Here is a 12,255-nt window from a genome sequence, read left to right as displayed (position 1 = left end):
AAAAAAAAAAAAACAGACAGAATTTAGGTACGCTTTAAGAAATGTATTATGCAGAATTGGTTAAACCCATCTCCTCAATCTCTCCCAACTCTTGAATCGCTTGATGCTTATAGACAAACTGAATCAAGCCAACAAGTCCGGAGGCATCCCATGTGTTTCTTTTGCACTTGGATGGCGTTGAAACATTCCCACTCACTCCGCTGGAAGTGAATATTGAAGCCTTTCGCAACCCACCTTGGTACCATCACAAAGACCAGGGAGACTAGCTAAGTTCCCTGCCCACGAAATATCAAATATCACTGATATATCCTATCTGGTGGTGATTGTTTGCATTTTTTAAACTTTACCTCCTTTCTCCTTATATTTAGTTGAATTTTCTAGTTTCCAAGACGTGAAAATGCATTTATATTGTAGTTTTAGTATTAACGTTTCACCCAAATGTATTTCCACCCTTAACTTCCCCATCTCTTCCCTGTCTCTTTAAACATGTGAAAATATACTAATTGCAATAATGACATGTTATTCCATTTACATCTGAGGAGAGGTTTTATTTGTTGTTTCTTCCTAGCCATATAAATTGTGTTGTTTTATCACTATCTGAATATTTTCCGCCATTATGGCTGTATTTTAGTTACCTCAACATCATATAAAGTTCTTTAAAGCCTTTCAATAAAAAATATTTTACTAAAATAAATGATCTTTACATGAATCTTGTATTGATACCAATGCTATACCAGTGACACTTATTTGTGTAAATTCAGAATTCAAATGGGCCTAATACTAAGGGTCGGGGGAATGTGAACTGGGTTTCTGTTTGATACCAGCATGCTGCATTACATTGTTAAGTTTTTTTTTTTTTTTTTTAATATCTTATGGGTGTGCTTCTCTTTGCCCTCTAAGCTTCTTCTATCCATTGATGGCCATCTTTTGTGAACTTTTTGCCAAACCATAATGTATTCCTCTTGCCAGTGCTACATACTTAAAATATTTTATTCTGTAAACAGAAGAGAATAGGTGATAGGTACAAGGACCACAAAGGCAAACTTCATACTAACAATAGTGGAATACTGACCTTTAGAGCAGAGGTAGGCCTTCAGGCCAAATACGGCCTAGCCAGTAATCCAGTCTGGTCTAACGCCCCCCTAGTTATTTATTGTTGGATCCGGCCTAATTGAATTGTTGCGTTATTGCGAGTTCCCGCGATATGATCGATATCATCGAGTTCCCGCTCAGTAACCTCAATCCTATGTCTAAAGAGCAGAAGCAACGTGCAGCTACCAGTCTCTGGACGGTTGACCTTGAACGACGTGTCTTAAACCTTGAATGGACTGACGGATTATTCTTTGTCCAACGCGGCAACAAAGCCCTGTGTTTAGTGTGCACTGACACCAACAGCACTTTCAAGCGGTCAAATCTCAAGGGGAATTTTGATGCCAAGCACGCGCGCACACACAGAGACTACACCGCGGATGAGCGGAAGACCGAGGCTGCTTGCTTGCAGTCACAGTTAGAAAAAAACCTTTCCTTGGACACCTTATTTCTTCTGGCCTAGTGTGCCTTCTTGACCTCCTGAAATGGCCTAGTAGTCCAAAAAGTTTGCCGACCCCTACTTTAGAGTATGTAAAATCTAACAATGAACTTGCCCAATTTGCTCTATTTTGGTCTGCTAAATATACATTTCAATGTGTTTCGTATAAGTGCCAAAATATCAATTGCTTCTGCCTGAAATCTTGTGAGATAACTTCCTGTGCTCTCTGCTTTGCACAAGGAGGGGGTTATGGAGATACATAATAGGGGAAATGTGTTTTTGTAATGTATCAGAAATTTAGAGGGCATAGCACATAGTTGTCATGCCAAAAAAAGAAAGTAGTTGTACACATCATCAGTTATTTTACAGTACTGCATGTATTACATAAATGCGGTAAATATGTAGTTGTCTTAAGATAAGCAAACCTGAGCGGCAAAATACATAATTATTAATATTAAAAAGTATTTATATAGAGCCGACATATTACACTGGGCTGTACAATAAATAGGGTTTGCAAATGACATACAGATACAGAAGGAACAGAGGACCCTGCCCAGAAGAGCTTCCTTGATTTCTACTCTGAGAATTCTTTTTAATTTGGTAGTGTTTGTGTATCCGACTCGGACACTTGAGCCAGCGAGTTGCCATACTGTCTGCACACACTGCGTGCCAAGTGGTATGTCTATTCCACAGAGACATTTTCTTCAGATAAATGACTGAGCAGTTCAATGCACAGCAGAGTCAGTCCAAATGTTGTCAGCAGTCAGCTACCCCTCTGTGTGTAAATGTGTATTATATATATATATATATATATATATATAAATTTATATTACACACACACATACATATGCAGATCTTCAGGAATAAAAATATGTGAAGTTTAATTTAAGTTTTAGGCTGTGGAATGCCAGCGGAGTTTGTTTACACTCTTAATAATTTTGTAGCATTGCCATGGCACCTACTCACCTCATCACATATATGTAGAGCAAAAAAGACAGCCAGCATTCCTGTGGATGGATACCTCCCGTGATGATTCGTCCAATTGTCGTGGATGTATTTGAAAAAAGCTGGATTGAAAATTAACACCTACAAACAGAAAACATACACATCAAGTAAGAACAAATGTAAATGATATGTTTCTATATTTTAAGACAAAAGGTTAAAAACATTTTACTATAAACATTTGTCTACAATGCAATCTGCTCTGTAGTCCTAAATTTTCTAGTTGACATTAAAAAGTACTGACAATCAGTGGATCCGTATGTTGTGATTCTTTGGCTAAAACATTATAAATAGGTTGCTAAATGAAATAAAGAAGAATACATACAATTCAAATGCACCATCTAAAAAATAACAAAACAATTACTAAATATATCAAATTTGCCAAAGCTTCATACACCTATATCCATGAAAGCACTGTTATAGTCTAGTTATTTAGTTCTTTATGGCTCACCTTGTCTTTATCAGCTTGGATATACTGCTTGACCCTTGTATATGTACTAAATGGAAAAAAAGAAAAACTTTAAAGTCAATCCATCATATCTCTATAGTACATGGAGCAAGAGTTCTATTCTATCATATACTGTACAAACATTTACAAATATTCAAGTAATGACCTAAAAATATGCCGTATATATAATTTGTATGTTACCGTTACCCCACTATTGTTATTCTTAATGAGAAGCAATGGACATTAAATGCAGATACCACAAGACATGAGCAGGTTCTTTGCTAATTAAAGGAATCCTCAATGTACGGTGGAAAATCTGCTGTCTTGTTCACCATCTTAGTCTGAGTTATTAACCCAGAACCAATATATACATACAGTACATACACTATATAAAAATATATGATATTTATTGGCAATTCAGCCACAAGGGCAAGGTTAGCTACCATTGTTTTCACAAGTAAGTCATCACAAGGATGTTTAGTAGGGTTGAGAGGTTCAGATCACAAGGATGTTTAGTAGGGCTCTTATCAAGACACTTGGGTACCTTCACATCATACCCCGATCATACCCTTATGGGCTGGCTTTGAGAAAAAGGGCACAATCATGCAGGAATCAAAAAGTGCCTTCCTCAAGCCGATACCACAGGGTAGGAAGAGGCCAAAAACATACCAGTACCCGAAAGGCAAAAATTTGGCAGGGTGATGGGTGGTGACAATAAGATGCAGGTGTGATTGTCAGATGTTCAGAAACACTTGGCCATAAAGTGTATGTATGGAAAAATGTATGAATCCTCATTTCTCCCGATTCCAAATCTGCTCATAAATGGACACAACCATGCTCCCCCCCCCAATTTCTGCACTTTGTAGACAAGAAATTTGGATTCTTCTATCGAGATGCAGGAGAAAGGGAAAATATGCTTAACACTACAATGCCTGGAAAAATCTGTTCGTTCAGCAACATAACAGAACAGGTAAATATTTATTTAATTCTGGATACATACAACTTAATCTCTCCAGTGGATAGAGCACTAGTAAGCCACCTAAGGTCCTGAAGTTTGAACGGAACAAGGACTAGATGGACTCCATGAGGAAGATGCATAGCACTTTCTGGATACATAAAATGATGGGTGGTTCTGGAGCCCACATCTTCTTCAAATCCGGAAGTAAGAGCTCTGTTCATTCTAAGAAAAGAAAACCAATGGTCAGTGGAGTATCACAGAAATGTATATGTATAATATAGAGCAAGGTTTACTATATTTGGGTCTGTAGGGCTATCTGGAACCAATGCTAAAACTGTGCTCACCCCAGGTAGAATAAACCAGGAAATATGTCCAAGAATGGTACTCGATTATCGTTATAGATCAATCTATGCAGGCTTGGCCATTTTCTACTTATTCTTTAATTTGAACCTGTGCCGTCTATGCAGATTCACATACCCATCACCCTTACCAGCTGCACACACTATGTTCCTTTTAGTCTTCTCTAGCAGAACCCATTGTGGTATTAATAGTGCTCCATTCCACTCCACCACTCCTACCAACCCTTACTTTCCATCAGACCAATACAAGTACCGGTACTTCTGTATTGCTCATTGAGGCACTATTATTGATTGTGGGTCATATTTAACTTAATCATCTGAGCTCAAGAAGTATCTATACAGAAATCCCAGCTAGCACAGACAAGCCTAGATAAAAGGAAAAAAATGTTGAACATGATAACATTAATGGAACTGCTACCCTTTCTGGTTATTCTACCCACGTCTACAAAAGAAACCTGTATCTGAAGTTTATTCTTGAACGCTGCAGGTATTCCCAGTATGCATTCCTCTAGCAAGTTCTCTTTTTATTTATAGGAACTAAAGCATATTTCCATGTTTCAAAAAAAAAAAAAAAAAAACACATTACTTGTACAGACACAAAAATATTGCACAAACATTCTTTATTTTACGTCCTATTTCCTCCTCTAACATCTGGTGACCATTTAGGAAGGGTGCGCCCTGCTGTAATATATATAAAAAAATTTCTTTCCATAATTAACATTTGAATTTTAGTAGACAACCATAATTATAACTATGGCCAAGTTTTGTAGAAGACAGTTACAGCGTTTTGGAATGCTAAGCCAACATTTCCTTTTTAAGCAAAAAATTGTAATCATAATGTGGGCAATGAATCAAATGCCATCTGTCAGGTTTCCAGGGAAAGTTAACAACAAGGAATAGGACTGGTTAGTTTGGGTAACAAAATCACCAGTTTAATGCCCCATTTCTGTGATGCATGAAAAAAAGAACATACCATAAACATACCATAAATGCATTTTAATGTCTGCCCCTCTGATTCGGCTTCCAGCTCATCAATAAGAGTTTGGTGGGTGGTGAGCTTTTGCCATATTCAGCAAGTATGCAGAGCATTTATTACAGATTATGGTACAGATTGTGTGCAGCTGTTTACAGTGATGACAGATTCACAACCTCTCATCGCCACAGCCGTGGAAGCCGACATTTTGTTAAGCCCGCTCCACAGTGCACTTCCCGGAGCACAGTCTTTGCCCATCGGATGTCCACTGATAATTCCTGTGCATGCAGCTCTACAACTATGGCTGCTGGCTCTGCAACTCTGGCCAAGCTCTACACTACACAGCACCATCCATCTTCACTACATACAAACACCACCAGACTATTGTCATCTAACACCAATGGTCATGATTAGACCAAAATCCAGTGTGTGCACAGCGGTCCCCCAAAATCATTCATCCTTCCTAGCGGATCAATAACCGACCACTGTACTTTGTTATAGGGGAGAGTGCAGTGGGGTTCCATTCACTTGTCCTCTTCCCCCGTCCATAGAACTGAACAGTGCTGTGTGCACATTGCTTGTGTGATCATCCAACACAGGAAACAATCATGCAAGATCACTTCCAGCGACAGAAATCTCACATTTGTACAAGACTTAGGCGTACACACATCGGATGATTCTTGTCCGATAATCACGGATATTGGATGAGAATCTGGTGTGTGTACAGCGCTCGTCCATGGATCTGTCCTGGCGGCACAAAACAACGAACGATTATAATGAAAGTGAAGGGAAGAGGAAGCAGCAGGGTGCCGCTCCGTCTTTCTCCCCCCTCCATAAAGCGGAACAGCGATGTATGTACTGCACTCTTTCATGCATTGTGTAATGCTTTATAAAGCATAGCATAGCATAGAGCAGAGGGAAAACTAGTAGCCATTTGGGATCTGCCACATCAGCATGTGTTAACCAAAAAAATGCTGACAGACTGGGTCTGATTTATTAAAGCTCTTCAACATTGCAGAAGATAGACTATCATGGGTGAACCTGGGTGATCTAGCAAACTTGGATCATATTTCTTAAAATAATTTTTAAATGTTTTCAGTCCTGGTCCATTCCAGGTTTGCTAGATCACCCATGATAGTCTATCTTCTCCAGTCTTAGAGAGGCCAAGACTTGGAGACTCACAGGCCAGGGAGAGGGAAGTGACCAATATGTTTTGCTTAACAACAGGAGGAGCGGTGCTTTTTGGGTGTGCAAATCTCAGAACTGGATAAACAGAATTACAAATCCTTTGGCAGGTAAAAAAGCTTAGCATTCTATTTTAAAGGTATTTAGAGATTAGGTAGAAAAGCTATATTAAATATACAATATATACTTTATAGTTAAATCAGAGTCAGGAAGCACCATCAGTTAACAAGTTATCAGATATTTGTAGCTACACCTTCCAAGAATCCAATTCCAATGATTCCTAAAGTATTCAGTTGCTTGAAAACTCTAACATAAGTGTACCACAATTACCTAAAAATAAGTTTATGGGAATCTATTTTTTTCCCATAATGTGATCCCTTAAGGTTACCAGAATTCCCCACAACAGCACAGGTCCGACAGGGCCGGTTATAAACTTCTTCGTATTTGTTCCCTGTGGGTATAACTTTGAACATCTGATCAAGAATGCCAGGAATGTCACTTGCATTGTTAATTCCTTGAAGACTCTGCATAAAATAAAAACAAAATAATAATCCAAAACATCATTGCATAATGAATGAAGGTTAAAGGGGATGCTGAAAGGCATTGCACACACATATTTAGTAAATCACTCCCTATGTTTTTATGGCTTTTTGCTGAATTATACTAGTTTTACTTCTGCAAAGAAATTCCTCATTATTTAGCCTATGTAGAACACAAATATATTTTGAAATGTTTTCATTTTGTTTTCATCTGTAACTTTAAAAGGAAGCACTTGCCACACCAAGTTCGTTGGCACAATAGTTTTTCATTATGTAATGACCAGTTCCTGAGTCCGTACCCCCTCCTACCCCCCAACTCTTTTGGGTCTTCCCCTCTCTTTCCCTTCTCCTCTTGGCATAGTTATCAGTCTCATCCTGTTAAATGTTGGTTTGTTATGTTGTAACGTTGAATGTGAAAGTTTGCTATGTACATCTTTCTTTGTGAAACTTTATTAAAAGTTAAAATGAAGTACTGTGAAACATTTTTTTATTAACCACAATATTTCTTTCTTCTTGTCTCCATTGTAGTCAATCAGTGTAATATCATGTTTTCAAGTGAATGGCACCATCCGTCATGTCACTGGCATCTAAACACATACTAAAGTAGAATATAATGTACCTGAACTACAGCTTATAACAATAGCAGAACCCAGGCAGGTTGTCCAGCGGCTTCGGTTTCTTTTTAAAGTAAAATATGTGTTGAAGGAGAGTCATTTAGAGAACCAACACCAAACGTTGGGCATGCAGAGTATACAGGGGAGAACTTGTGAGAACCCTTTTTACCCCATTTTTCAGTTGCTACAATTTTATCAAATATGTAACTACCTAGAAAAGTTTACTTTCCTGTTTAATTAGTTATCTACGAGTTTCATTAGTTGAGTGATGGCATTTAATGAAAGATGATCAAGTTAGAGAAGACATGCTTGGAGTGTGTACTGTTCAGGTTTTAAAAAATAAGGGTCAGGTGCCACACACTTGCTGACTCCTTAAGAGAATCTGATCTTGTCCCCATTACAGATTGACTTGCCAATTGATAAAATACCATTTTCAGTAGATGGTTTAGGCACCATTACCAGCTCCAGATGTTCATTAAAAAACAGAACTTTCTAAGTTCAGGTCAACTTTAAGTAAATCAATTCACCCATGAGTTCACCCATTGTTCTCCCCGGCCCTTTTTAGTTGGCGCACCATCCAGCACTTTTTTAGTAAGCATCCAGCTGCTTTTTGGTGGTTGCTGAAAGGTCGGGTCGCAATACAGGGATTACCACCCAGTTATAAAAAATCCTGGGGAGAATACCATCACCCCCTTACAAATAGACTCTAAATATACTCATTCCTAGGCTACATACATATTCCACTAAATGCATTCCTAAACATGGGCAACTAGTCACATACACAGGTCAGTAAATTAGACATTTTGTTCTTTTTACTCACCAGCCACCATTTTAGAACGTGACTCGGGATCACTTGATCCTTACTTGAAAGTAGAGGTTGCGCCGATGCATTGAACCGTTTTGCAAACCATGGCGTCTTAAGCTTATTTGGCTTACAAAGTCCACACATACAAACACTGCTGTCAAATTCTTCTCTAATATCCACTGGATTGGAGTAGTCTGGACAGAAGTAAATTAAATAAATCACGAAGGCCAAAACACATAACAGTGGTGGGATCCATACTGTCCTTTTGTGGTAGCTTAAACGAAAATGACAGCAGACACAGTGCTTCATATCACAGCCTCTCAATTTTCCAGTGGGAGCAGATAACGGCAGATGTTCTCTATATTCACAGCTTTATTCGGCATGTCACATTGCAGAATATGGTTCCTTTAATTTTTGAAGGCATTAAAACAAATTAAAAAAAATAAATTAAAAAGGCCTAGTCACTAAATGTTTGACGTAATGTCATGTAGGTCAGATTCCAACATTTATTAAAATGCTGCTGCAGGTAAATATTTACCCCATGAGGTTGGAGAAATGTGCAAATGGTAAATCACCATCCCATTATTCGGTCACCGGTCAGTTCCAGATATCTGGCCAATAATATACAGCCACTCAACAAAAAGCAAGGAAGATTTCTATCGGAAGAGAAGAAATTATGCGTTATATATCCTCGCTGAAACTCCTGTTGATCACTCCCCACGTCTTCAAAAAATCAGTGGAACAAACTCCATCAAGTATTGTAATAATGGAGCGTGTTGGATCGTCACATGGCAATGTTTCTTCATTGAAAAGCCTGAAAGATACAAAAACATTTAGAATATTAACTTTGAGGATGACCCAGGGTCACATGTGCAGTGAGTAGAGTCAACATATATATGCAATAGAGACCTGTACTATGACTTTAGGTTGCAAGACTACATTCCCAGAAACCTTGCATTATAGTGGAAATCATAGACTGTCATTGAGGAACCTCAGTGATTCAGCAAACTTGAAATATATCAGGTCTAGGACTGAAAACATTGGAAGGTAATAGCAAAATTTAATTCCAGGTTTGGTGGAAGACCCAGTTTCTCCTATGATAGTTTATCTCCAGCCTTGGAGAGCTTAATAAATAAAAACCCCACATGCGTAAGTGGGACTTGTAGGCACAAGAAGTAGGTGATGATCAAATTTTAGCCCTTAATCTGTTAACGGAATATTAAGGTTGCATACACACCTGTAATTTTTGTTGTTCCAAATGATCTTTTGTGATCATTTTGAGCGACAAAGTGGCAGATGAACAAAAGAATGCTGTAAACATAGCACCTATTTAGTTCTATCGGGAGGGAAAGGAGGAGAACGAACGAGGCACCCCACTGTGCTCTCCTCCCTTTGACCTGTGCAACAGTCATTCCCCATTGGTCATTCATGGATCCATGAACGACTGCCGTACATATCAGGTTCTCTCCCGAGATGAGGACGACCGTTTGTATTGGCCAAGAATCCTCTGGCGTGTGTACATGTTTGAGGGAATGTTTTATAGAGCCATTATAGGTTTATTTCTAAAGCAGTGAATCTAACATTCACTAAAACTGATTGAGAATCAATTACTGCCATTGGAACACACCTTAAAGATTCTCCACCAACAATTATTTCAGAGAATGTCAGATTCATAGCTTTATAAATAGACCCAAGAAAAAGGCATGAGAGGTACTGTAACCACACAGTACAGGCAAGAACAATTACACAATGAATTTCTGAGAGCAAAAATTTTCTAAAAATATTTTTCTTAACGATTCCTGACAATGAGAATTTGTCTTGTAGAATTCTGGCTTTAGCAGGGCTTTTAAATAATGATTACCACTGGAAAAACATGTAGAAGCCCGGATATGAAAGTAGTCTAAAATGATAGAAAAACAAAGCAAGTAAACATGTATAAAAAAAACAAAAAAACTAATAACAGGTACAGATTACAATATTACATTAGTAGCTCCAAGTGTTGGCTAACTAAAAATACACCAACTCCCCCTTTCCAGCAAGATCCCCTTTGCTAGTTTACAGATTTGACTTGTGAACAGTTTGCTTTGTGCTCATACAATATAATTTAGAAGGTTGTAATCATGTAAAATCAGATGTTGCCGGCTCAGTAGCTTGGTTTGTTCAGACACTGAAAACAGAAGACGTTTTGTGGTTTCTTCTGTAATAAATTACAAATCTACGCAGAGAACCACAAAAAAGACTCCAATTCTGACAGTCAGGGAAATAAAGCAAATAAACCAGCTCATTCATGACAAGCCTTCAATTTGTGTGGGTTTATTATACAAGGTTACAGTTAGTAATGAGCAAAGCTGAGTTTTATCTGTACAGAATAGGGATGATTTAATAAAGCTTTCCAAGACTGGAGAAGATAGTCTATCATGGGAGAACTTGGGAGATTCAGCAAACCTGAAAGATTTCTTAAAATAATTTTTTATTATTTGGCAAATGTTTTCTATCCCTGACCAGATCCATTCCAGGAATCATGGATGGATTGTACTGCTTTCTATGTCCCCACCAAGAGGGGTTACCCGGACTTCCTGTAAATTGTGGCGTGATAAATGTAGGGGTGCAGTGGCTAGTTGGGTCATTTTAAAGAAAAGGCGGTAAGGCTCGGAAATGTTGGCTTCACAGCTCCGACAAATAATTGCACTGAACTACAATCAACATCTGACCTAACTTCTCTAAACCACCATGCTACCCGTTTTGTAAACCAAATAAAATGAACCCATAGGTTTACGTAATCACCTAACCCTGGCCCTCAACATTAACCCAACCTAACACCTAAAATGACGCTTGCACTTAGGCTAGATTCACACTTGCAGTGAAATTGCAGTGGGTTTATGGCTTCCTCATGCCAGGAACCGCTGCCTTTCAGGAGACATTACATGGTAGCGTCTCCTTGCGTCAGCTCTAAAGGGAACAAATAGGGGTGGCAGTGAGCAGTAATAGTAGCCGCCAGCTGTCACATGTGCAGATGGTTCTTTAAAACCAGCGCTGCGCTGAAGGTGACTGGAAAGGTGCCAAGCTGTGGGGAGCCGAGTGAGATCCATCCATCCCGAGACTGGTGCGAACCAACCCTTATATTCTAAAATACGAAGCCCAAAACATAAGCACAATAAACAATGCCCAGAGGGTATAGGTTACAGAGGCCAGTGGGTGCAAAAAACTATGTTCCTATGAAATATTCAAAAAGTTTGACTCCATGTATTTTCATGATGAGCAGAACATCAAGGTAGTCTTTAGGTTAGGAGGGCCAAGAAGATCAGCTAGTTGTATGCATTGTCTGAGAGAAGAAAGAGAGAGAGGGGGATGAGGGTAGAAAGAGAACATTCATAAGAAAGAAGAAGTATCCCAAACTGTATATATATAAAAAATTATAGGGCTAATGACTTCCTCACTCATACCCTCATCACATGCACGGCTCCAGGACTTTTCTAGAACTGCCCCTGGAATGGTCTTCCTCATTCTTTCTCGGCTTGCTCCTACTTTCTGCTCATTTAAAAGAGCACTCAAAACCCATTTTTTCATACTCGCCTACCAGTCTTCTGTCTCCTAAACCCTCTCTACTTACCTACCATTCCATATCCCCCTTCCGATTGTGTGATACTTCCCCTACCTCTTAGATTGTAAGCTCTTCTGGGAAGGGTCCTCTCCTCCTCCTGTGTCACGGTCTATATCTGCCATTTGCAACCCCTGTTTAATGTACAGCGTTGTGTAATATGTTGGCACTACATAAATACTGTTTAATAATGATATTTATTTATTTTGCTGTTCAGGTTTGCTTATCCTAATACAAAACTATACA

The 12,255-nt window shown here is 38.7% G+C and overlaps 1 protein-coding gene across 4 annotated transcripts in view; it reads right to left on the bottom strand.

Moving 5' to 3' along the window:
- The window catches only part of LOC140325680 (CMP-N-acetylneuraminate-beta-galactosamide-alpha-2,3-sialyltransferase 2-like), a 46,007-nt gene that overhangs the window by 1,563 nt on the left and 32,189 nt on the right, over positions 1–12,255 (bottom strand). For 3 of the 4 annotated variants that reach the window (XM_072403650.1, XM_072403651.1, XM_072403652.1), the window contains 5 exons: positions 8,427–9,225; positions 6,784–6,977; positions 3,979–4,158; positions 2,982–3,027; positions 2,495–2,614 (listed from right to left, as the gene is read on the bottom strand). In XM_072403650.1, the coding sequence (XP_072259751.1) occupies positions 2,495–2,614; positions 2,982–3,027; positions 3,979–4,158; positions 6,784–6,977; positions 8,427–8,720 (834 nt within the window). In that variant the 5' untranslated portion in view covers positions 8,721–9,225. The remainder of the gene's footprint in view (positions 1–2,494; positions 2,615–2,981; positions 3,028–3,978; positions 4,159–6,783; positions 6,978–8,426; positions 9,226–12,255) is intronic. The other variant, XM_072403653.1, reaches the window with a different exon arrangement.

Source organism: Pyxicephalus adspersus, chromosome 3 (assembly GCF_032062135.1).
Source record: "Pyxicephalus adspersus chromosome 3, UCB_Pads_2.0, whole genome shotgun sequence".
Lineage (NCBI taxonomy): Eukaryota > Metazoa > Chordata > Amphibia > Anura > Pyxicephalidae > Pyxicephalus > Pyxicephalus adspersus.
The sequence above is the reverse complement of the archived record's forward strand: the minus strand, read 5'-3'. Positions and strand labels throughout refer to the sequence as shown.